General features: G+C 56.5%; 4 protein-coding genes and 1 pseudogene across 6 annotated transcripts; 1 reads left to right on the forward strand and 4 right to left on the reverse strand.

The window, feature by feature from the left end:
• Positions 1 to 2,145: 2,145 nt before the first annotated feature.
• Positions 2,146 to 9,305, reverse strand: ZNF70 (zinc finger protein 70). Of its 3 annotated transcripts, XM_024763987.1 has the most exons (3): positions 8,774 to 8,908; positions 6,828 to 7,007; positions 2,146 to 6,111 (listed from the first exon to the last, which is right to left on the reverse strand). In XM_024763987.1, the coding sequence occupies exon 3, from the start codon at positions 6,046 to 6,048 to the stop codon at positions 4,714 to 4,716; it is 1,335 nt and encodes a 444-aa protein (XP_024619755.1). In that variant the 5' UTR covers positions 6,049 to 6,111; positions 6,828 to 7,007; positions 8,774 to 8,908; the 3' UTR covers positions 2,146 to 4,713. The 3 variants fall into 3 exon arrangements, with proteins under 3 accessions (XP_024619755.1, XP_024619756.1, XP_024619757.1); XM_024763988.1 differs by lacking the exons at positions 6,828 to 7,007; positions 8,774 to 8,908 and adding an exon at positions 9,175 to 9,305; XM_024763989.1 differs by lacking the exon at positions 6,828 to 7,007 and having other exon boundaries at positions 8,774 to 8,851.
• A 1,074-nt stretch (positions 9,306 to 10,379) lies between these two features.
• VPREB3 (V-set pre-B cell surrogate light chain 3) lies at positions 10,380 to 11,816 on the reverse strand. The gene is made up of 2 exons (XM_024763946.1): positions 11,714 to 11,816; positions 10,380 to 10,966 (listed from the first exon to the last, which is right to left on the reverse strand). The coding sequence occupies exons 1-2, from the start codon at positions 11,760 to 11,762 to the stop codon at positions 10,650 to 10,652; spliced, it is 366 nt and encodes a 121-aa protein (XP_024619714.1). The 5' UTR covers positions 11,763 to 11,816; the 3' UTR covers positions 10,380 to 10,649.
• Positions 11,817 to 15,515: 3,699 nt separating this feature from the next.
• Positions 15,516 to 16,994, forward strand: CUNH22orf15 (chromosome unknown C22orf15 homolog). Its single transcript, XM_024763681.1, has 5 exons — positions 15,516 to 15,566; positions 16,154 to 16,240; positions 16,330 to 16,467; positions 16,701 to 16,775; positions 16,855 to 16,994. The coding sequence occupies exons 1-5, from the start codon at positions 15,542 to 15,544 to the stop codon at positions 16,992 to 16,994; spliced, it is 465 nt and encodes a 154-aa protein (XP_024619449.1). The 5' UTR covers positions 15,516 to 15,541.
• Positions 16,995 to 17,838: 844 nt separating this feature from the next.
• On the reverse strand, positions 17,839 to 19,745 carry CHCHD10 (coiled-coil-helix-coiled-coil-helix domain containing 10). Its single transcript, XM_024763850.1, has 4 exons — positions 19,597 to 19,745; positions 19,127 to 19,346; positions 18,137 to 18,284; positions 17,839 to 18,037 (listed from the first exon to the last, which is right to left on the reverse strand). Exons 1-4 carry the CDS (start codon positions 19,635 to 19,637, stop codon positions 18,018 to 18,020), a joined length of 429 nt encoding a protein of 142 aa, XP_024619618.1. The 5' UTR covers positions 19,638 to 19,745; the 3' UTR covers positions 17,839 to 18,017.
• A 1,503-nt stretch (positions 19,746 to 21,248) lies between these two features.
• Positions 21,249 to 23,180, reverse strand: part of LOC112412161 (histone H3.3-like) — a 6,259-nt pseudogene continuing 4,327 nt past the window's right edge.

Here is a 23,180-nt window from a genome sequence, read left to right on the forward strand (position 1 = left end):
CCACTGGCTTCGGGTTCCCACCTGCAACAGGAGTGGCCAGAGTGACCATCTTCTGGAGCCTCTGCCTCCACCATGGGAGGAGTCAGGGGAGAAAGGGGAAAGTTGAGGGGACCATCCTGGGACAGACAGGTGATGGGGAGAGGGGCACAAGATCAGGGTCCCCACCTCTCTTTCACATGACTGTGTGGGTTCCCTCAGGGAGGGTGGGCCTGACGTCTAGCTCTCTGCTGCATTGCATATTATTTCTAAAAAGTAAAGCACAATGTAGTGTTCTAAGTTATGTTGAACAGACTTTGGGATTAAGAAGAACAGAAAATCAAAGGAATATTTCACAATACTGAGAGTGTAATAATCACCTACACCTTCAGTTTTCCACACAGGTTTGCACTCCTTAGTCTTCCAAGCCCCACGGGGATGTGAGGTAACATCATTCCTCCACATCACAGCCAAGGACACTGAAGCGAGAGGATGTGGCTTCAAGAGGGGCTCAGGACAGAGCCTGGCACTGATGAAGACCAGGAGGAGCAGGTGTGCCCAGTGGCAGACCTCTAGTCTACCCAGAAGTGATGCTCTACACGTGGATAATAACTCAGAGAGACGGCGGTGGGGGGGAGATGAGCATGACCTTTTTGGGTTAAATGAGTTAATATATATTAAAATATTAAGATGAAGATAATTTATGCCTTACTCTAAACAATTATGTTAATAATAGAACTTATATGAGAAGAATTACAGAAAGAATCAGAAAACAAAATCCAACAATTTGCTGTTTATAAGTTACAGATATATAGCAAAATATGTACACAAATTTTAAAAATAAAATGCCGAGCTAAATAAACTCTCATGCAAATGCAAATTCAAAAAAAGCAAGGGGCTTCCATTATGATATTTGGAAAAGAGAAGTTGAAGCTAGAAGCATTAAAAGAGGCAAAGAGGGCACTAAAAGGCACAGTTTTTCGATATGTCACTATTAAACATATATGCCCCAAACACGGTAATTACTTGATCATTTGTACCCTGCCTATTTCTTAAGAAGATAACTGCACGACTCACAAAGCAACAACATACATAAAAAAGAAACAGAAATTAAAGCAAAATAGAAATACGTAAAGAAAAGAACACACAAAATCAGACTGTGATTTGACTAGGTAAATGAGTGTTCTTACCTACTTTGGGGTCACAGAGCCCTTCCAAAATGTAGTAAGTGCTACAGACCCCCCTCCCAGAATAATTTATGCATGCACATATCCACACAGCTTTGTTCAATGCCCGGCATCCATGACCTCTGAAACCCCTGCATGCTCATGGACTCCCAGGCAGTCCTTGGACCCCAGGTTAAGAACTCTGAAGTAAAGTTAGAGAGAGTATGGATTTGAATAAAGTAACATAAAAACTGATTTAACAAATAGAACTGATGGAGTAAAAACACGTTTCTTGAGAGTACACAAATGTCTTATAAAAACTGATAATATATTCAGGCCCAGAGAAGTTCTATGGACACTTAGAAATGCTGACACCACTACATACCATAAGAAGTAAAAGCCATAACCTCAGCAGTCATCACTGGGAAATATTAAATAATAACAATAACAATAGTTGGGCCAAAGGGAAAGTCCTAAGGACAACAGCAAAAGACAACACATGTCAACATTACGGAGTGCAGAAAAAGCTCTAACTGTAAGAAAAAAAATCATAGGCTAAAGTACCCCCATTTACTAGAAATATTAAAAATGATTAACTGTATCTAAATAATCTTAAGAAATGTAAAGTATTAAGTCAAAAAAAAAAGAAAGAAAAGAGCAGAATACATGTACTTGACAAACAATTCAATTAGTAAACAGAACCGAGAACTGGAGCTCTGCAACACTCAACAACTAAAAGGAGGAAAAAATGTAAGACAATAAAACAAAAACAAACAACTAAACTCAAGGATGATTAAAATATTACCAAGATGATCTCTTATTACATCACACTGTTTGAAAACCTAAATAAATGAAAAGATTTTAAAATACAGGGCTTCCCTGGTGGCGCAATGGTTGAGTGTCTGCCTGCCGATGCAGGGGACGCGGGTTCGTGCCCCGGTCCAGGAAGATCCCACATGCCACGGAGCGGCTGGGCCCGTGAGCCATGGCCGCTGAGCCTGCGTGTCTGGAGCCTGTGCTCCACAACGGGAGAGGCCACAACAGTGAGAGGCCCGCGTACCGCAAAAAATAAAAATAAAAAAAATAAAAAAATAAAAATACATAAGAAATCAGTGAAAGAATTTGAACTGAAAGAACAAGGTTCTGCTCACACTTCCTACAAAGAAAGTACCTGCCTGGTCTGACCATGGTTTTGTGAGAGTCTGTCAACCCTTCAGAAAGGGGGTCTTAATCTCCATGTTACATAGTCAAAAGGAAGAAAGGAGAATGTGGGGGAGGAAGAGAAAAAGTGCGTATTCAAAATGTGAGAACAGCATAAATGAGCTGAGAAGCTGGGCGTGAGTGGGGTGCATCTGGGCGTGGTGGGAACACCGAGACGCTTGCTCGCGCGGGTAACCCAGGCTGGCTAAAATGGGGGTTTACGTGCAGAAGACCCCTGAAGGTTGGTTTTAAGGAGAGTGGTGACATGTGCAAAGTGATGCCTGAAAAAAAAAAATTGGCTGGTGCACAGTGTACAGGGACAGACATCAAAGGTAGGAAGCAGACAACTGGCCAAGGCTGAGGCCGAATGCGGGAACAGCAGGGGGTGAGGAGGTAGATCTTGGCGGGGGTAATGTCCCACCTGCACTGAGCAGGGGTGTCAGTACTCTCACTGGTGACCGAAGACCATCCGTGCAGGCTGCCTGCGGACAGTGTCTGGCACTGCCCGGTCGGGCTGGTCCACCTGCTCATGCAGAGGCTCTGCTGGGGCCCGGAGAGCTGGTTCAATGCTCCACAGACTCACAGAGCAGAGAGGAGCTGGACAGAGCCGATCTTCCCAGCCCAACAGACCTGTCGTTTTACCATCTCTGGCCTACCAAGTTCCACTTAAGAAGTAACCACTATGGCTTTCCCATTTTCATTCATCTAAACTATACACAGCTGCCCAGCTGAGCTTCGCATAAGCTGAAATAACTAGTGTGACCATGATGGGTTCGTGGGATTTCAGCCAGAGACTCAGAAAGCTTCAAAATAGCTCTGACTGCGTCCTCCCCACACTAGCTCTGAGGAGCCCGGGGAGCCAGAACTAAAGATCCTCGTGGACACACAAAGGCCTGGGACAAACGCTTACCAACCAGCCAGACACGGCACTGCCTGAGCCCATCCCTGGGGTGGTGGGCAGAGGTCTGAGACAGGATGGCCACCTTCAAGCTCTGCTCTGGACGATGCCATCTGGGAGATGCTGGGGCTGCCTGGGAGCCAGCATGGGCTCACAGCCTGCTATGCAGGGGAACCTTCTAATCACCTGGGGAGCTTTAAAAACATGCCACTGTCGGAGCCCCACCTCTGGGGATGCCCAACTGAACTGGTCAGGGCAGGACGCAGACAATGGTCCTCGTTAAACAACCCCCAGTGGGGAGACAGAGAGAAGGACAGGACGCAGACACACTGCCGCTGCGGGGACAGCGTGCAGGAAGTGTCCTGCCCAGGGCGCCGCACCCAGGACACAAGCTGGAGGGAGGGAGGAAGGGAAAGCCTGGCTGAAAGGGGGGGCCCTGCCATGTCGGGAACCAGACAGGGATGCACCTCCCCTGCAGGTGGGGCAGCGGTCACTGTGGGTCTCCATCCTCAATCGCCAGCCGACAAAGCACATTCATGCGTGGTCCCACTCTGAACAGGAGCCTTGCACCAGCCCTTAGGGGAATGTGGCCAGTCCCAATATGCCCACCTCACGGAAGGGGTCATGAGGGAGGGGCCATAACTGGAACTTGAACCCAGACCTGACCGAATCACCTTCTATCCCCTTGCACTGGAGGGTGGAGGGGAGGCTGCAAAGCACCGACCAGAGACGGACCCCGATGATGTCCAAGGCACGCTGTGGTTGGGGCCCTAGGTCTGGTGGAGGGTTACCCCTGGGTGGGCAGTAAGCCTTTGCCCGGGCTGGGCCAGAGCCAGGCTGCACCGTCCGCCGGCCTCCAGGACCACACCTCCACCTCCTGGAAGAGCTGCTGGCCAGAACCACCCTCAGCTAACCCACGTCGAGGGCTGAGAGAGCACAAGGGGGCCTCACCCCCACACCCAGGATGAGTCCTCCAGACCCTCCCTCTGCTCTGTCACCTGAGCTGGCCGTCCCCACCAGTGCCCGAGGTGGGCTGCTGACGCGTCTACTTTGGATCCATTTTCCTTCAGTTGATTGGACCGCGACACGGTTACTTCTTCTAAAAGTGCCTGATGTTAGAGCTCATCTGACATTTTCATGGGTTTAACTCCACTTTCTCCCTCTGACGTTTATTCTTCTTCTGGATTCTGGAAAAAGCGAATAGAGGGCAAAACTAAACCCCATTGGGTCACAGGTGAACACGAGACAACTGAGAGCCAGCTGTGCCCTGGCGCCCCGGCCCTTGGCCTCCCTCCCCACCCTACCCAGTCCCCCTGCTGGGCCAGGGCCGCAGACGGGGGGCCGGACCCTGCCACCAGGGTGGGCGGGCATTTCCAGGAGGCACTGGTCTGGGGAGGCGGGGCAGGCCTCACAGATGAGCAGGGGGCCAGGCTCCAGCTGGCAGAGGCGCGGGCCGTGGCGCCAGCCCCTCCTCTAGAGCTTGTCCCCCGCATGGACCTTCTGGTGGCGGATGAGGTGCGAGCTGCCCCGGAAGGCCTTGCCGCAGCGGTTGCACTCGTAGGGCCTCTCCCGCGTGTGGGTCTTGTAGTGCTCGATGAGGGCCGAGCGGTGCCGGAAGGCCTTGCCGCACTCATTACACACGTAGGGCTTCCGGCCTGTGTGGATGCGCTGGTGCTGGATGAGGGCCGAGCTGTGGCAGAAGGCCTTGCCGCACTGGCCACACTCGTAGGGCTTTTCGCCGGTGTGGATGCGCTGGTGCTCGATGAGCGAGGAGCTCTGGCTGAAGGCCTTGCCGCACTTGTGGCACTTGTAAGGCTTCTCGCCCGTGTGCGTCTTGCGGTGCTCGATGAGGTTGGAGCTCTGGCTGAAGGCCTTCCCGCACTCCTCGCATGCATACGGCTTCTTGCCTGTGTGGATCCTCTGGTGCCGGATGAGGTGGGACCGGTGGCAGAAGGCCTTCCCACAGAGCTCGCACTCGTGCGGTTTCTTCAGCGTGTGGATCTTCCGGTGCTGGCTCAGGCCCGAACTCTGGTTGAAGGATTTCCCACACTCCTTACATTGATAGGGCTTCTCCCCGGTGTGGATGCGCTCGTGCTTCCGGAGGCTCGAGCTCCGACTGAAGTCCTTGCCGCACTCCCTGCACGCGTACGGCCTCTTCCCGGTGTGGGTCTTCTGGTGTTGCGCGAGTGCAGAGCTCTGGCGGAAGGCCTTGCCGCACTCACAGCACTCGTAGGGCTTCTCCCCCGTGTGGATGGCCTGGTGCCGCAGAAGGTGCGAGCTCTGGCTGAAGGCCTTGCCACACTCACAGCACTCGTAGGGCTTCTCCCCCGTGTGGATCACCAGGTGCCTGAGCAGGTGTGAGCTCTGGCTGAAGGCCTTGCCGCACTCGCGACACGCGTAGGGCTTGGCTGGCTGTGCAGTCCTGTGAGGCCCCTCGGGTCCCGAGTCCCCCCTGCCCGCCGTCTCCCCATCGGGCTTACCAGACGCTTCCTCGCTGTGGGTTATCTGGCACATACTCAGGTCTGATTTCTGGAGGAAGGTTGGGCTGGACGGCTCATCGTCCTGGGGTCTGTCTCCTCGGGGGATGCTCTGATGCTGGACAGGGCTTGAGCACAGACTGATATTCCCCTCATAATCGTCCTGCTCCCCCAGAGGGATCTCCTTGTAGATGACAGCCATCTGTGCTAAACCCCTTTCCTGAAGAAAAGGGTCCCCCGGGTCCTCCTCCGGGAAAAGGTTTGTCTGCATCTCCAACCCATCCTCAAACACGAAGGCCTCACCCAGCTTGGCTGCCGGGGGAATCTCCATTGTGGGTCCGGGCTCACCCCTAGTGACTGTTTCTCTTTGGGACACACTTACTGCTCTCAGATTCTGAAAAGAAAACAAGAGACACTGTCAAGTCAGCAAGTCAAGCACCTAGTAGGTGCCAGAGTCTAAGGCAGATATAACCAAAGACACAATCTTGCCCTTGAGATGGTCCTTACTGAGTAAGAGACAAGTCTGACTTACCAGAAACAACTGCAAGGAAGACAGACAGACAGATAATGACACACTGTGGTGTCCAGACTCTAAAGGCTCAGGGTGTCCAGAAAGGTGGGCAAGGACAGGAAGTGGAGCCATTCTGAAAAAGGGGCAAGACTCCAGCTACCAGAGGAGGTTGGGGCTGGGGTCTTGTTGGGAAAGAGAGAGCACACATCCGCCTCCTACGATCGGTTGGCTGCAGGCCTCCAGCCCAGAGCCCCAGCCGGAGCCCTGGGAGTCAGCCCTTCTCATTCCCGCCGGCACACCCCGTCCTGTCCACTTCCCGTTTTTACTGGAGGGGTCTCTCCCTCTCTCCTCGCTGCCACTGGGCAGCTCAGGCCTCCGTGTGACTCGCCTCCCCGCTGGCTGCCTACCTCCAGCTTTCCCCCTCCCCCCAGCCCGTTCTCTACGTGGATGCCAAGGTCAAATGCCCAAAACACAGTCCTGATCGTGGCATCCCCCTTCTCAGGAGCTTCCAGCAGCCCAAGTCCTCCACACCCGGCCATGTGGCCCTGTTGCCTGCTTCTCCTTCCACACACCCCCAAACTTCCAGCTCCACCACTCACACATGCTGCTGTTTCCTCCTCCTGACTGGTCCCCACTCTTCTCACATGGCCACTTGCTCATCCTTCCAGACTCAATTCAAATGTCCCCTCTTCCCTGCACCCTCAGACTCTGACAATCTTGGGCACGTGGCCTTGGTGACCGTGGAGCACGGGGCATATGTCCATCACAGCACTCACCACCTGGAAGGCAAATGTCATGGCAGGACTTTCCCCACCACCACCTGCGAGCTCCCCAAGGGCAAATCCGGGGCTCCTCCATATTGGAATCCCCAGCTCCCAGCACAGCCACTCAATCATTACACACAATTTATTGAATAAATAAATGATTGAATGGAGGAAAAGTTATTTGTGTTTGTGTTAGAACTGCTTACCACACTTTTATTTTATTTTGCCGAAAGTACTCTTTATTCAAATAAGTCAATTATCTGGGAGATATGAATAAATGAAACATACAAAAGCAGAGCTGCTCCGGTCGAAGGGGGTATTTTCAGAGGGACAAGGAAGGAGGCTAGAACACCCCACTCAGCCCCCCAACCCACTGTGGGGGCCCAGAGGGAGCCCCGCAGGACCCCATCCACAAACTGCTATGCAACCTCCAGGGAAACTCTTCAGGTACCATAATGATGACAACTCGAGTTTACTGAGCAACTACTGTGTGCAAGGCACAGCTAGACCTTTTACAAGTATATCTCATGTACTCCTCAGGACTCCATACAAAGGTACTATCATCCTTACACTGAAGTCAGAGAGGAACTGCCTCAAAAAGACATACTAAATTAATCAGAATAGTCATGATGGAAATCATTACTATTTGGAATTTTTTTTTAATGAATTTTCAGCCAGTAGAAAGGCCAGGTGTGAAAAAAAGCACAGAACTGCAATATCCTCAAGAAGCCTGTGTCAGACTGCCCTGGTGGTGCAGTGGTTGAGAATCCACCTGCCAATGCAGGGGTCGTAGGTTCAAGCCCTGGTCCGGGAAGATCCCACATGCCGCGGAGCAACTAAGCCCGTGTGCCACAACTACTGAAGCCCCCACGCCACAACTACTGAAGCGCGCGTGCCTAGAGCCCGTGCTCCGCAACAAAAGAAGCCACCGCAATGAGAGGCCAGTGCACCTCAACGAAGAGTAGCCCCCACTTGCGGCAACTAGAGAAAGCCTGTGCACAGCAACAAAGACCCAATGCAGCCAAAAATAAATAAATTTATTTTTTTAAAAAAAAGCCTGTGATCACTCCCACTCCTCTTCACAACCACAGTCTCCGCTCCCCCCCGCCTCACCCGACCTCCTCAAACCTCACGTCCCATTTTCACCCTGGTCCACCCCTTCCCCATCTAGCTTAGACTACAGTGGGTCTAACTATGGGTATCACTTCAACCAGCTCGCTGACCAGCATCGCATTTCTCACCTCCCTGCCCTGCCACTAACTACCCACCTCCTCTGCCAGCTCCTCCTAAGATGCTGAATGTTGCCAAGGAAAATCATACGACTGTGTCTGGCACGGAGACAAACTTCAAGTTTCCAATTTCAGCTGGGACTTCAGCTCCAGCATCTAATGACCTCCTTACAGCCAAGCCCTCTCTTCTGGGTCCTCACTTCCTCCCCCCTCTGGAAGGCCTCCCCAAGACATCCCTCTCAAAACCCTTCATTTCAGAGACTGCAAATTGGCACTCTGGGGATCCTGCCACAGACACGTTGTGGTTGACTCTCAAAGAGTCAGGCTTTTCCTTTTTGTCTGACTTAGCTGCCAATATTTAAAACTCAGTAGGTTTTCTCATGAAAAACTGGACGATGTGACAATACGAGCCCACCCTTCACTAACCCACCTTGCTGGCCAACCTACCCCACTCCCACGCCCCACTTCATCCCCTTGGTTTCTTTCCCCCCCCTAATTTTCATGCCCTCTGACCCCTCTTTCTCTGTATCTGGATATTGTGCCTCCACCCACCTGCTAAATCCTGGTGTTTCCGAGGTTCCCTCCTCGGGGGTTTTCCATTCCCACTATGTACCAGCTACACGCTGAAGTCTCCACTGTGTTGAAAAAGTTAGCGATACTTTATCTGTGACCAACGATGTTTTAAATATTTTGGGACCGAAAATCCAAAGGTCTGGAACCCCACACTTCCCACCTCTCTCTGGCCTTCCCCGGCTCCTCCTGCCTCTGTCACTCCATCCTCCTGGGACGCCCCAGGGCCTGGGCACTCGGCCGACCCTCGGGCCAGTCAGGGCTTCCTGGCTGGAGGCCAGCGAGCGGCCGCGGACCCGCACCTGCTTCCACGGACGGGGGCCGCCCACACCTGCGCCACCGGAGGGAGAGGTGGCCACACTGGCTGCCGCGGAGCCACTCACCTAGGCCGGGGCGGGGCCGCTCACCTGAGCGGGGGCGGGGCCGCGGGCGAGCAGGGCGGGGCCGCACCTGAGCTGCTCCTGCCCGCGGCCGTGGCCTCGCTCGGCTGCGGCTGCTGACGCGGAGCCCGCGGCGGCCCGAGAGCCCGAGCCCCGCCCCCTCCCCGGCACTTCCGGGACCGCTCTAGGCCGCGCGGAGGCCAGTGTCTCGCTGGTCCCGCCGCGCAGTACGGGTCTGCGCCAGGACGCCGGGATCCGTGTCGCAGGACTGGGGTCGGGAGGGGCCGTCCAGTCGACTCAGGGCTCCGGGCCGTCCCCGAGCGCGTCCCGGCTGGGCGGGCGTTGGCGGGAGCGCAGAGGAGGAAACTGAGGCCGGGAGGGGCGGCCGGCTCCTGGGCATCTGTCCTGGGGGTGGGGCCGGCCAGAGGCCTTGAGGCGGCTGTGTCCCCGGGCGAAGGGCAGGTGCGCTCAGGGCTGCGGAGCCCGTTACCCCGCGCAGGCCCGGGGTCCTGCTGCGATTCCCCCTCCCTTCCTGGGGAGCTCTGGTCCTGCTTGCTCACCTCGTCCCCGCAGAGACAAATGAGGAGAGCCCGGAGAGGGCCCAGGAGATGGCTGGGAGCCTAGGCGGGACCCTCTGTGGACCCCACCTCTGCATCTGAGGGATGGCCTCCGTTCAGGTGGCGCCTCTTAGGGGAACCTGGAGGGAAGCGGGGTGTGTTCTTCAGCCCCCGACCCCCCTCCCAGAGCTCACTTCTGCTTCTGGTGGCAAGACTTGCCCCTCTACCCAAGGATGGCTGCTGCCCATTCTCCCCCTGCCATCTGCCCACCTGTCTTCAGCACCTTCCGTCCTGGCCCTCAGGTGCCTCCTAGCCCCATCCAGGAGTAGGCAGGGGCTCCTAGGGACCCAGTCCACTGACCCTGTGTGTGTTGGACCACAACCAGCCATGCAGAGCTGGGACCAGCAAGGGCTGGTTATTTTTTCTCTCACTCCAGCTCCTCCAGTCACAGGAAGGCAAGAGCCACCATTCTGAGCCCCCTGGGGGCTGGTAGGGAGGTGGGGCCCCACCCAAGGGTCTCAGGTGCTTCCCCTTCTGCAAAAATCCCCAGAGTCCCTACCCCCACACTCCCAGACCCAGACCAACCACAGTCACTTTTTCTTTTTTGTTTTTCTTTTTTTTATTGAGCTTTTTTTTTTTTAACATCTTTATTGGGGTATAATTGCTTTACAATGGTGTGTTAGTTTCTGCTTTATAATGAAGTGAATCAGTTATACATATGTTCCCATATCTCTTCCCTCTTGCGTCTCACAGTCACTTTTTCAGCCAGGATCTCATGGCCCTCCGAATAGTTATTGTTGACATGTTGATTATTAACCCATTTTACAAAGGAGGAAAATCAAGGCTCAAAGAAAGGGAGGGTCCCAAGGTCAGGAGCATAAGTGGGAGGCAGACAGAAGGCACTCATCCCACACCCCACCCCTAGGGTATGTAGCCCACGGAGCAGTAATAATCTGCAGCGTCTTCAGGCTGCACGGGGCTGATGGTCAGGATGCAGGCATTATGGGCTGCATCCGTGGCTGCCGAGAAGCGGTCAGGGATGTCAGGGGGGCGGTGGTTGTCCTCCTCTGAGCGGTAGTGGAGGAGAAAGCGGGGGGCGCTGCCTGCCCGCTGCTGATACCAAGACACGCCGTAGTCCCTGACGGTGGCATGGCGGGGGCTGAGCATGCAGGAGAGTTGGGCCACTTGGCCTGGGAAGACCAGCAGTGTGTCCGGCTGGGTGAGGGTTGGCTGGGAGGCTGAGAGAGACAGACACACTCAGGTCTTGCCTGGGCCCCTTCCTTCCTGCCCCTGCCCCACAAAGTCTTGGTCAGACTCCCAGGAGAATCCTCTCCCAAAAGCTCACAGCCCAGTGCCATGGGATCGTCACTGGGTGGGGCACAGAGCTGGCGACCCCTAAGCCCCCATTAGTGTCATGTTCCCAAGGAGCCATGTTCAGCTAAGGATCTAGAGTTCAGAGGGTGTGCTGGTGGTCTCTGGGCTGCCCACCCTCATCCCTTGCCCTGCAGACCCCTATCACTTTGGTCACACTGGCTTGTCCAAACCCTGGCTACAGACTGATGACCCCCAAGAAGCCTCCGGGGCTGTTACTACCCATTGGCTCAGCCTCCGGCCACTGGCTGCTGAAGACCTTCTCAGGGTTAGCTTGTCCCTGAGGCCCTGTGGGGTATGAACCAGCCCACACCAGCTTCCCCTCTGAAAAACTCAAAAGGTGATGAGTCTCTGAGACCCCCAAGAGTCAGAGTCCAAAGGGACCCTAGCAATCTGGTCATTCACAAATGGGGAAACTGAGGCCCACACAGAGAAGTGACTTGCCTCAAGTCTGGGGCAGGGCCGCCTGTGGCCAGTTCTCCTCTCCATCTCAAGGACCCTTCCAAAACCTTCCCCACTGACCACATGGATTTGCCTCCTTACAGGGGGCTTCCAGAGCCAGTGTGCTGTCTCCCACTCCACCCCTGGGTGAGCAAGGCCCAGGGAGGGCTCACCTGCTAGGAGGACCCCAGTCAGAAGGAGGGCCAGATGCTGACAGGCCATGGCCAGAGGCAGGGAGGCAGGTGGGAGTCGCTTGTTGGGCTTGCGCTGGGTGTGCTCCAGGTGCTTCAGGGCACACTGGGGAGGCTGCTGGACCACGACAGGGCATGCAAATCAGCCCACTGACACAGTGGGAGGGTGGTGCTGGGGCCCAGCAGCCAGACCTTATCTTCCTAAACGTCAGCATCCCGGCCCCACAGGGCCTTCTTGAGAACAGAAGCCCAGAAATCCACATGTGCAGTTAGAGCAGGTGGCTGCTCTTCACTGAGGTATAACTCATACGGTCAAGGGCACAAATCTTACATGTATGGCTCAATGATTTTATATATATGTCCCTGCAGCCTCTACCCAGACCAAGATTTAGAACATTTCCATCACCCCAGAAGGCTCCCTCATTCGCCTCCCCTGCCAGTAACGCCCTCTTAGCCCCAACAGTAACCAAGTGCGACTCTGCAGTTGATCAGTTTTGCTGTAGAACGTCAGCTATAAATGGAGTGATAGTGTGTCCTCTTTTGTTTCTGCTTCTTTTGTTAAACATTATGAGTCATCCGTGTGTGCAGCAATGTTTAATTCGTTGTCACAGCTGTGTGTAAGCCACTGTGTGGATAGCCACAGTTAGTTTATCCATCTCCTGTTACTAGCCATTCGGGTGCTTTCATCTTTGGCTATTTCAAGGAGAACTACTGCGAGCATTCCTGCCTGTGTCGTTGGTGCACCTGAGCTCTGGTTTCTGCTGGGCAGACACCCAGGACAGGGAACGTTTCCGTTTAGTGTTGTGGTTTTTTTGGCCGCATCGCACCACGCAGCATGCGGGATCTTAGTTCCCCAACCAGGGATCGAACCCGTGCTCCCTGCAGTGGAAGCGCAGAGTCCTAACCACTGGACCGCCAGGGAAGTCCCCTTTCTGTTTAGTTTTAGTAGATACCGCCAGGGTTCCCGACATGGTTGTGCCTATCTGCACTCCTGTTGTGGGCAAGAGAGTTTGCCAAACCGAGGGGAGCTGACTTTGGTTGGGATTCAACCCGCGTTGGGATTCAAACCTGAATCCCAGATCCTCCTCCTCTTGACTGCACAACTTCAGCCAAGTTCCCCTCTCTGTGCCTCAGTTTCCTCATCTGGAAACAAAAGACGAGCATTGTGCCAGCCCAAGTGTTGTGAAGATGCAAAGATAGGACTTTGTGGGAGTTCCTTGGTTGCCTAGTGGTTAGGATTCTGGGCTTTCATTGCGTGGCCTGGGTTCAACCCCTGGTAAGGGAACTGAGATCCCACAAGCTGCATGTGGCAGCCAAAAAAAAAAAAAAAAAGAAAAACATAGATAGGACTTTGTGTGTATTAATCATGCCTTTTATATTCTCTATCCTGATGCTTTGACATCTGGGGCCTTGCTGATCTTGGAGGGACTGGCCCTCCCAGGGTCAGCCAGTTCCTAGAGACAGTAACACACTTTTCAAATGCAAACCAACCATTCCTGAGTCCACACTCCCCTGACCACCTCCCCTACGGGGCTCTCTCATTGGGCCACTGCCCTCCTGCCTTGTCACCCAGGGCAAGTACCAGACAACCAGGGACGGTTCCTGTGCCCCAGAGCATGAAGTTATTCCAAACAGCCAACCCTGAGCCTGCTCACCCCACCTCACTGTTCCTTCCCTCAGAAACCACAATAGAGGCTCCCGCCCAGAGTTCCCCCTCTCTCTCTGCCTCCTGACCAGCCCTGGTGCTTTCCCATGTGGCCTCCCGCACCATGGGGTGTCATGCCTCCTCCACTTGGGAACTGTAACAAACCAGCTTCTCAATGGCAATCATCTCCTGATCTGCTGGCCTTACCAAATACCTAAAAAATAATAAAACAAGTTAAAGCGGTGTGCTCTCGTTACTTTGTAGCCTTGAGAGCTCGCTTGGGGAAGGTTACAAAGCTCCCACTGTGGGTCCCACTCCAGTCCTAACACCTCCTTAGAGCACCTCCATGACACTCAAGACAAAAGATCCCTCCTCAGTGGCACTAAAGACAAACCCCTCGGAAAACAGAGGGGTGGTCATTGGAGCTGAGGGTCCAGGCCGGGAGTTCCATTCCTTCCAGAATCTGGCTGCAGCCACTCCTGGGCTGTGTTCTGCAGGACACGGGTCCCCAGATTTTGGAAGAAAGTGCCCTGCCTGTAAGTTTGGGAAACGCTGCCCCAGGGCTTTCCCCAGTGCTGCCTCTCAGCGCCTGCTGCAGGCTGAGCACCCAGGTAGCACTCAAAAGGCTTAATTGCGTTCCGTCCTCACACTAACTTGCCCGTGGTGCCGTGAGCGGTGCCTCTCACTGCTTTACAGGTGTGAGCACTGAGGCAAGTCCTGTCCAGAGGCAGAGTGATGCTGATGAGCTGCGGGGAGGATCTGGGCCTCCTCCTGCCTCCTGCCTTGAGCTCTGCCTGCAGAGGGTGGATGAATAGTGTAATCACCGGGGAGCAGTGGCAGGGCAGCTAAGAAGGAAGTATCCTGACCCGCCATGAGTCCAGAGGCCCAACCACAACCAGCCGGAAAGAGGGGCAATGCAAACGCTACCCACGCTGGAAAACAATGGCAGTTTCTTACAAAGTTAAACATACTCTCCCCAGAGAACCCAGCAATCCCTCTTGCTGAGGTTTACAGTAGAGAAATGGAAACGTCTCTTCACCCAGAGACCAGCTGGTGAGTGTCTGTACTGGCTTTACTCATAATCACCCAAAACGGGAAACAATCCAAACAGCAGCAGGTGAGTGGATCCACAGACCGTAGCACCTCCAGGCAGTGGGACCCTCCCGGGTGATGAAAGGAAGGACCCATCGACACCGGTTGACGACCCCGGTGAATCCTGCACGCATGGAGCTAAGTGAAAGCAGCCACACCTGAAAGGCTCCGCACCGTCTGCTGCGTCCCTCTCTGTGACGTGACAGTCTGGAAGAGGTGGGGGCAGGGAACACTGCAGCGCTTGCCAGGGGTTGGGGTGACCACAAAGGGGCATGAAGGAATTTGGGAGAGTGATGGAAATGTTGTGTATCCAGACTGGTGGTGGTTCTGTGAGACTTGTCACAACTGGAAAACTCAAAAGTGTTTTGTTCACTCAAAAGTGAATTTTACTGTCTGTAAACCATAACTCAATAAACTTGACTAAGAAAGGAAAGAAACAAGGACAGAAGAGAGGGAGGCTGGGAGTGAGCCCAGGGCAGGGGGCCTTGAGTTGATAGGGAGCCTGTGAGGTTGGTGAGGATCCTGCTTCTCCTACAGCCACGCCAGCACCCCACCCCCAGGAATCTGCCCTGCTTTCAGCCTGGACGCTCTGTCTCTACTGGTGAGGGGATGTGGTCTCTGGACATCCCTGGGTGCTGAGACTCCAGCCCCCACTAGAGCCCTGCGTCAGGGAATGTCCGGACCCTCCCCAGAGCCCGTTACCGGGATACTGGGGGGAAGGCATTTCCTGCCTAGACCTCTTGGCAGCTCCCACTCCCATGGAGACCAGCTTAGAGGCTGGGAGGACCTGAGTCTTCTCTGTACTCTGATCTAGCTAGCGGGAGGAAGAGGAGGCCAAGGCTCCTGGACTAGCTGCAAGGACCCCCTGGGCTGGTGGAGCCCAGCCCCAAGGGCGGCTGAGCGGGGAGCTGCACTTGGACCCACCCACCCACCCATCACTCCCCCATCCCCGACACACACATCTCCCGCAGGGCGCCACATGGGGTAGATCTCAGCCCCAGCTCCTTCCTTAGTCAGGAAGTTGGAGGTTGGGGGATCAAAGCCCCCACATCTGTCTCCTCCCCCCTGCAGCCATGTTTATCACGGTGACGTCTGGAAGTAAGTGGGGTCCCCTGTCCCGGAAGACTGGTGGGGGTACATTCCCTCTGCCTTGAGGGAGAGTGGGGAGGCGGCGTGGGGAAGGGGTACACATGGGAAGGGATGGGAGCGTCCGCGGAGAGTCCCTTGAGGGGAAACCCCGGCTGGGTCCTGGGAAATGCATGTGGGCTCCTCTAGGAGCGCACGGGCCACGCAGCCACCAAGACGCTGCCGTGGAGCAAATGTTCAAACTGCTCCATCCCTTAGCTGGTCAGTGGTCCTCCAGCTTCAGGGGGCATGAGGCACCTAAAGCTCTAGCCCCAGCTGCAGATTCCTGACCTTCTGGTGGAGACGGGGCTGGTGCGGGGTAGGGGGTGAGGGGATGTCAGGTGCCGGAGGTGGGGCTGAAGTGGGAGGGGAGGGTCGCGTGAGAAAGACAGAAGTTGTGCACCCCGGTCACCGACATCTTGGGAGATGGAAGGGGGGTACGTTCCTAATCTCATAGCCCCATTCCCTGCTCTGTAGGGAAGAGACGGGAGGGAGGCAGAGGGTCCCAGATTGGGGAGAGTAGAGGGTGCCATTCGTTCACCTCTGCTTCTCCCCCACAGCTGGCTGCTGGGAGCTGGTGAACCCCTGGTGCAGCCTGGTGACCCTCATCACCCACCTGAGGCAGAGGGGGCAGGTGCCCCCAGATGGTGAGGGGGCAGGGGGGTGCTGGGAGAACCTCTGAGGGCCCCCAGGTAGGGATTCCAGCCCTGCCCTGCCTCCCTCTCTGCTCCCCCAGTGACCATAGCCCTCCTGGCTGAGGATGGGCACCTGGTGAACCTGGCTGAGGGACTGGAGGAGGGGCCTTCCCTGGCGCCCTCCATGGGCAGCCCCCTGCTGCAGGAGCGTGGGATCTATGTCCTAGTGCAGATCATCAGTAAGTGGGGCCCCAGATTCCCCCTGTGCAGCTATGTTGGAATATAAGATGGGGAAGAGCAGCCACAGACCACCCAAGCCCTGCCGAGCCCCTGCTTTGGCCAGGACCTAGCCCTGAACTTCCCATCCAATGCCCTGTCCTGACCCCACTGTGGGCCAGCAAACAGGTCCAGAGTGAGAGGTGGGGGTGTGGACCACCAGGCCAGCCAGGAATCAGCCTTCTTCCCTCCGCAGAGGGTGAGGGCGGGGCCCCCACCTGCTATGAGTCCTTCCTGGAGAGCCTGGATGAGTGGTGTCCAGAGCTGGCAGGTGTGTCACAGGAGAGCCCCAGGGGGAGGATGTGCCTTCCCACCAGTCCCCCACAGGCAGGGCTTCTTGGGCCTTCCAGAGGAGCTGCGCTGGCTGTCGGGCCTTCTCCCCCTGGGCGATGGCTGGAGAAGGCGTGCCAGCACTCTGCGTGGCCACCAGCAGCAAGGCCCTCCTTCACGGCCCCGAAGGGTGGGCTTCCTGCTGTCTGGGACCCACTAGCTGGGGCCGAGAGCCAGGTAAGGAGGAGACATGGATACCTGGGGGGATGCTCATACCCAGATATGGGACCCCTTCCCAGGGGACAGATGTGTGTGATGGGAGGTGGACCCCAATGCCAACCCCCTCAGAGACACACATATACCCACACGATGGAAGACACTATATCCAGAGACAGGTCCCCACCATACTGCTGGAGGCTAAGTGCCTGCACAAGGGCAGGGAGATGTGGAATAGGGCCTGGCACACCGTAGGTGCTCAGTGCAGAGCTGCTGAATGAACTCAGTGAAGGCAGCAGCACAGAGTGTGTGATGGCGTTTGAAGGGCCAGCACCTCTGTTCCGGCAGGCCCCGTGACCTGGCACATCACGGCCACGTGGCCGAGCTGGACTCAGATCCAAGGGGGTTGGCCGTGACCTCTGCCTGGTGTGATCAGGTGCAAAGGCCCAGCAGTATTCCTCTTGCAGAATCTGGAATTTCTGGGAAATTGCAAGGTCACTGACAGAACGTGAGGCCACCACGGGGCCCCTAAGATGTGGGTGCGGAGAAAGGGATCCAGAGGCAGAGATGAGAAGGGTGGAGGGGCAGGGGTCCCTGAGAGGAGACAGCACGCTCCTCCAGGGATTCCAGCCCCCAGGAGTCAGACGCCCTTGAGGCTTATGGTCGGTCACCTGCTAATGCCTCACCACCCAGTCTGGACTGCCCGAGGCTGTCAGATTACACAGGATTACAAGGTCACCCTCCCCACCCAGGACACCAGCTGAAGGTGAAGCATCCCACTCCACAGTGGGACACCCATTCGTCCTCCCCCACCCGCAGAAAGTCCAATGAGGGTGGACACAGCAGGCTAGGATCTAACATAAACTCTTTTAATTGCACATTTTCGTCTTGGATCATCTGTGGGGTGAGAAACCCTCTCCGCACTCCCAGTCTCAGCTATGTGGGTACAATCTGATGTCATGGTCTTGCTGTCGGTGAAGGTGTGAAGGTGGCTGCAGGGCTGGCCCCTGAATCTGCACCGGTCTCTTCAGGGCAGGGAGATCAGACCTGCAGAGGGAGGGCCGGCACAGGTGGAGGTCAGGCCGAAGGTACAGGAGGAGAGACCACCGCTCCCGCCTCAGCAGGGGTCAGGGCCTCCCAGCTCACCGTGGTTGTACTTGCACTGCTTCAGGGCCTCGCTGAAGCCCTCGCACAGGGTCAGGTCGCTCTGAGTGGTGGAGCAGTCCAGGAACTGCCTGATCTCATAGGCGCAGGGCCCCATCTGCTGGGGCTGCGGGGCAGCGCGGGCCGGGGCCTGAGGTTACAGCACAGGAAGCAGCAAGGTCAGCTTGGGGTTGGCACCCAGAAGAGGACTCCAGAGCTGGGGGTGCCAGCTGCCCCTCCTAACGCCCCCAGCCCTGCCAGGCCCAGCCTGCCCTGTTTAGCCTCAGCTGCTCCATCCCTGAAACAGGGTGAGCCCACAGCCCTCTCAAAGCCACCCTGTTGGTGCTGGTACAGACAGCATTCCCAGCTGCCTCATAACAGGTATGCTGGCAGGTGGGGGTGGGAGGTGAGAGAAGGTTCTAGAAAAGCCCAGTGCTCTGCTAGAGTATGATCCCCACCCCCACAAGTTCTAGCACCTTCCTGCTCAGCAACACTGATCCTCATTACCCCTGACCCCACCACTAAGCCAGAATTTGGTTCAGGACTGGTGGGGTGCCCAGTGGGGGACAGGCCAGCAGGGAACAGACCCAGAGTCACTGGCTACCCTTCACCCTTGGGTGCAGGGGCTACAGGAAGGGGCTACCTGGGAGAGAGAGCACGGACTCAGGAACTTCAACATCCCTCCCTTCTACTAGGTTTAGGTGACCTTGGGCCAGTCTCTGAGACCCTAAGGGCCTCAGTTTCCCCATCTTTAAAGGGCTGGTTGGTGTCTGTCCACGGGGTCTAGGGACCTTGGCCTCAGGGGAGGGGCAGGGAGAGCCGTCCTGTGACCAGAGACCAACAGCAGAGCGACTAATAGGACCCTTCTTGGGTACAGTCCTTGGCCGACGCAGCTCTGGACACCCTGGACACTCCTCGCTGGACGTTCCAGCAGCTCCCCGCTCAGTGGCCTTGAGAGAAGGCGGCCTCAGTTTCCCCTGAACCCTTGCTCACCTGCTGGGCAGCAGCCTGGGCGGGCTCTGAGCTCCCCCCGCTCAAGGCTCCGGTCAGGGCGCTGCCCACGACGTGTCCCACAGCCGAGCCCACGGCCACTCCGGCGGCCGTGGTCGCCATCTGCGCCATCAGGCCGGGCTGGCCCGACGGGGCGGGGGCCGGGGCCACGGCCGAGGGCGGCGGGTGCGCGGGCGGGTGGGCAGAGGTCGCGGCACTGCGGCTGCGGGATGGGAAGAAGCAGGATTAATCCCGGCCGGACTCCAGGCCGGCGGCCCCAGGGGCCCGCAGCTCCGGAGAGGCACCCTCTCCTCCTCCCGGAGGGTGGACGACCACCGTCTTAGATGCCTGATTGCGGTACCCCCGCCCCTCCCCCGCCAAGATGGCGCAGCAGCCGCCAAGGTCACGCTGTCACGTCCTTGGGGACCGCGCTTCCCCAGACCCCACCCTGCGGGCCCTCGTCCCGCTCCCACCTGGCTGGCCGGGCGCCCATGCTGCGGCTCCCCCGGGGCATGGTGGCGGCGGTGGGACCGGCTGAACCGAGTCGGAGACAGCAACGGTGACTGCTGTTCCGGTTCGGGGACGAAGGCGGCGGCGCCTGTCACGGCCGGCGCTGCTGGGCGGGGCCGGGGCGGGGCCGCGGGGACACGCCCCCGGACGGAGGCTCGGGACCCGGGGACAGGCTGCACCCTCGCGGGTCACCCGGCCTCTCCATCAGGCAGCCCCCGTTGCCGGTGACCCTACTCCCTCCCAGCTCCTGGCCCGAGCTATGCGCGCCCTGGGGACACGGGCCGCTGTCGCAGGGCGCCGAGGGCGTACGCAGGAGCGAAGCCTGGCCCTTCAAAGACCACCGCGGAGCTCTGGGAGTGGAGCTAGGGGCTGTCCCGCGCTCGGGAAGTGGGGCACCGGGAGGCCGGCCCCTGCTCCTCCCCCTCCTATCGGACCGGGCTCGCTGGCTCCGGCGTGGCCTCAGGGTCGCGGGTGGACTGGGCAGGGGAAGAAGCACCCACCCTCCGTGACGGGCCCCAGAGCTCCCGCCAGGGGGCGTCCGGACCGCTCTCGGACTCCTTCCCGGCAAAATCACTGCGGGGCGCGGGCAGCCCCCGCTGGGGTGCGACGAGGACCCCTGCGTGGCCCTCCACCCAACCCGACCCCCTACCCCACGGATGCAGCGCCAGACCCCTACAGCGTTTATGCAGCGTGTCCCTCCCAAAGGCCGTAACCTAGAGGTGTTTGTGCGGGTTTGAATCCTGTGGCCTCGAATTTTACCACCTTGGTTCCAGGCCCAGGGCAGGGCAATGCCGAATTTAGGACGCTTCCCAGCCGTTCGGGAACTGGAGGTTTTCATAGTCTTTTATTGCTACCCTTAGCGGGGAGAGGTCCTGACCTCTTTACCACCCCCTCATCACTGTCCCCTATGCCCGAGGGAGTCCTCCCAGTACCTGGACTGTGGGGAGGATGAAATCGCCCACAGCAAAATCATGGGGGAGGGGTCCCAGGTGGGGAGAGGAGGCCCCTCTGTGAGGAAGGGGCAGAAGGGACGGAGGGGACATGGGCAGTGCCTGGCAGGCTCAGCATGTCTCTACTGTGTCCCAACCACACAGTCCTGTCAGCCAGCCTGGGAAGCAGGGCCCTCCCCTGACCCTCATCTGGGCCTGGGCCAAAATTTTTTCCTCTCTGCAGTGGGGGCGACCATTGGCCTGGAGGTGAGGGAAGCATGTGAAGGGTGGCTACTCTCTCCTCATAGACATGCCAGGCCTGGTCCAGCCTCCACCCCTTTGCTCATGCAGCCACTGACCACTTGTTCCCATTGCCAAACTGGCCCTCCTAGGCTGATCAGGGTCCTCCTCCTGCAGGAAGCCCTTTGTGACCAGCCCAGCTTGCTATAACCATGGCTCTCCACTGCGGCCTACAACGTGGGAGGTTGTTACTTGAGCTCCCATGACAGGTGGACTGTGGTTCCGCAAAGCAAGGCCATGCTCCCCTGGAGGCACTCAAGACCACTTAAGGTAGTTACACAAATATATATATATATTTTTTTTTACACAAATATTTTTACTGTCTATATTTTCATGTGTATCGGAAAAAAACATACAATTAGCTCATCAAATCTATTTTTTTTTCAAGTCATAACCAGTTTTATTGCAAAAGGACCCTGTACACATTTATCAATTCTAGTACCTTAATAGCTACCCAACAAGTCATTAACATACAGAAACATGCATCATGAGAAGCAAGAAATATCACCCATCCCTTCTACATATTAGCAACTTGTCACTCCTGAGCAACAGTGCTCACATCACTGAGGTCTGTGAACAGTCACTTTTTGCATTCATCCTGAGTGAAAGACGGAATGAGTTAAGTACAAATGCAACATATTATAAACAATTTCTTACAAAAAAAGTCACAAATTAAACCAAAGTATTTTACAGAATTTACTACAAAACACCATAAAAACTGCCTTCACTTAAGCTCTCTCTCCCCGTATCCGGCGAGCCAACTGGATGTCTTTGGGCATGATGGTGACTCTCTTAGCGTGGATGGCACACAAATTAGTATCTTCAAATAAACCCACCAGGTACGCTTTGCTAGCCTCCTGAAGCACACCAATGGCGGCACTCAGGAACCTCCAGTTGGTTTTGAAATCCTGGGCGATCTCCCTCACCAACCTCTGGAAAGGCAGCTTCCGGATCAGAAGCTCGGTGGATTTCTGGTAACAACGGATTTCTCGAAGCGCAAGAGTCCCGGGCCTGTAGCGATGAGGTTTTTTTCACCCTGCCGGTAGAGGGGGCGCTTTTCCTGGCCGTTTTAGTGGCCAGCTGTTTGCGGGGCGCTTTGCCACCCGTGGACTTACGAGTAGTCTGCTTGGTTCGGGCCAATTTCTTTCACCCAATGCCTAAGTTCTACGCCGCTTCTCCGACAGCCGCGCCGCTCCTGCTGCCCAATGAAGAGCCGCAGCCTCCGAACTAATGGAAGAAGCTCCTCCGACTAACGACCAAACCGCTCTGCGTTAAATCTATAACTTCTTGACCAATGTGGCTAAAATGAGGCTGAAGTAGGCATTTCAAGTTTTAAAAGTAAATCACTTTAAAGAAAAAGATGGCAAACAGCCCAGGTAGTAAAAATCACTGCTGTCTTTCCTCTCCTTGCCCTCTAGGGGTCTTTGTAGAGCCTCCCTGGAGAGGCTGTGAAGGCTCCCCGGACTGGAACCCGGAGGGAGGGCTGAGTCAGTCGGTGTCCCTCTCCTCCCCCTCCCCACACCATCTCCCCCCATCTTAGGCCCAGGATGGGTGCCCACAGCCTCACACTGAGGCAGCTCAGCACCCCGCCCGCCAGGACGGGAGCCACCGCCTGTGTCCTGGTTCCCCAGCATTGCCCATGATGGAGCGGATTGCCTGGCAAGCTGGTGAGATCCCTGGTCATCACAGAGAGTATATGAGCCTGGAGGATCCCTTCCAGCGTGCGGTCATCACCCGCTCCTCTGATTCTCACCTACTTATCCTCGGTCTCAGGAGGCTGGGCCGGAGGGGCTCAGAGGAGCCTGTTAGTCCCTGACCAAGGGGCAGCCTGGGCCCCCAGTGCCCCACTCAGACACTGCCCCCAATGGCTTTCTGACCGTACCCTCCCTCCAGCTGACCAGCTAGAGGGCCTTCTGACCCCTCTGCCTGCCTGCTGGTTTGGAAAAGCCTGATCTCGTCCCTCCCTCTTAGGGCTTCAGTTTCCCCATCTATAATTGTCTATGGTTCTGCGCCAAGCTGGGGTCCTGGCCAGCCGCCTCCATATGCCTCAGTTTCCTCTGGGGCACACTTTAATATCCCTTTCCTCACAGGGGCTATAGTGCCGTCTTCCAGATGGATCAGCTGAGGCTCTGAGGAGTGGCAGAACTTGCCCGTGGGTACCGCCACCTGTCACAGGCTAACAGGAGGTCAGAGGTCAGGCCCCCAGGGAGACCAGCTAGGGATGCGCCTTCCAAAGGTGGCCTGGTCAGGAGGGGGAGGAATGAAACGCGGCGCCTCTCAGACTCTCCACCGCATCGGGGAAACTGAGGCCCGGAGCA

Source organism: Neophocaena asiaeorientalis, unplaced genomic scaffold, assembly GCF_003031525.2.
Source record: "Neophocaena asiaeorientalis asiaeorientalis breed wild unplaced genomic scaffold, Neophocaena_asiaeorientalis_V1.1 scaffold110, whole genome shotgun sequence".
Classification (NCBI taxonomy): Eukaryota; Metazoa; Chordata; class Mammalia; order Artiodactyla; family Phocoenidae; genus Neophocaena; species Neophocaena asiaeorientalis.